Below are 1,240 nucleotides of genomic sequence, written 5' to 3' on the forward strand. Positions count from 1 at the left end.
ATTTAAAAAAATTTATGTTTAAAATACATTATTTGATAAAAATCATACCATTCAGATTTTTAACGTCATATAAAATTATCAATTTTTACATTTAAATTAATCAAATTTTTTTTTTTTAGTTGCAATTTATGAAGTCATATTAAAAAAAAAATTTAAAATTTAAACAAAATTTAAAACATGGCTGAACAAGGTTTTCCAAATAGTCATGTAACCGTAGTTCAACCGTCAGAACGAAGTTCAAAATCAACTATACATTTAGATCTGTCTTACCTACATACTTTAGATGGAAGAATTAAATGTGGAGAAATTGTAAGCTAATAAATAAATTATTAATTACACATTTAAAAATCAAAGAACTTTACTGTATTGATTAATTTTATTTTAAATTATGAAGCTAAAACAAAATTACTTATCTTACCTCTTAATTTTTTCAGGCCTTGAATCTCTTGGGATTTATTTGTATTTTAAGTTCTCCATGGAAATATTTCTCTAGAGCTAATTGGTTTAATACTGTAGCAATGGGTGGTTTTTGGTTTTCTAGCATCATGTTAGCTCTCTATCTCTTTCATGTACAAGAACTCTTCACTAGAATTCCATGGGTCAAAGTTGAATTTGTTTTTTGTGCAATATGGACTTTATTTTATTTAATCGCTGCATCTTTAGCTGCCGATTATGGTTCCAAAGAATCTGGTGAAGCATTTGCAGCAGCTGCTGTAAGTAAATAAAATAAAAATTATTAATTTTAGAGACAGCATAACAAATTTAAAAATAACAAAATTATTATGATTTTTTTTTTTTCAGTTTTTTGGATTTTGTGCTACATTATTATATGGGTATGATGCTTACCTTAAATTTTCTCGTTTAAAAGATGATAAAAATTCAGTAAGAACAATTAACATGCCTCCAAGTTCGACTAATCAACCTTCAAATAATCCTACTTATTAAATTTTCTAACCACAATGATAAGGTAATTATTCTGTCACAAATTTTTACCCACGCCACTAATAATTTAATTTAAAGCTATTATCAATATTTAAAAAATTATCAAAAAAAAGAACTTATATATAAATTATATTCCATCAAATATTTTTAAAATGCACTTTAAACATTATATTTAAAATGTTTATAAACAATTTCCAAAAAAATATTAAATTAGACTGAAATTTACTAAGGTGTAAACAAACAAACTCAAATCAGCTCACCAATTCTTTACAATAAAAAAAAAAAAAACAAAGCTGAG

General features: G+C 24.3%; 1 protein-coding gene across 1 annotated transcript; it reads left to right on the forward strand.

The window, feature by feature from the left end:
* Positions 1-177: 177 nt before the first annotated feature.
* Phum_PHUM625680 (uncharacterized protein) lies at positions 178-945 on the forward strand (the record flags this gene model as incomplete). The annotated part of the gene is made up of 3 exons (XM_002427582.1): positions 178-309; positions 435-713; positions 802-945. 3 exons carry the CDS (start codon positions 178-180, stop codon positions 943-945), a joined length of 555 nt encoding a protein of 184 aa, XP_002427627.1.
* Positions 946-1,240: the final 295 nt, after the last annotated feature.

The sequence above is a fragment of the Pediculus humanus genome, genomic scaffold (assembly GCF_000006295.1).
Source record: "Pediculus humanus corporis 1103172107739 genomic scaffold, whole genome shotgun sequence".
NCBI lineage: Eukaryota > Metazoa > Arthropoda > Insecta > Psocodea > Pediculidae > Pediculus > Pediculus humanus.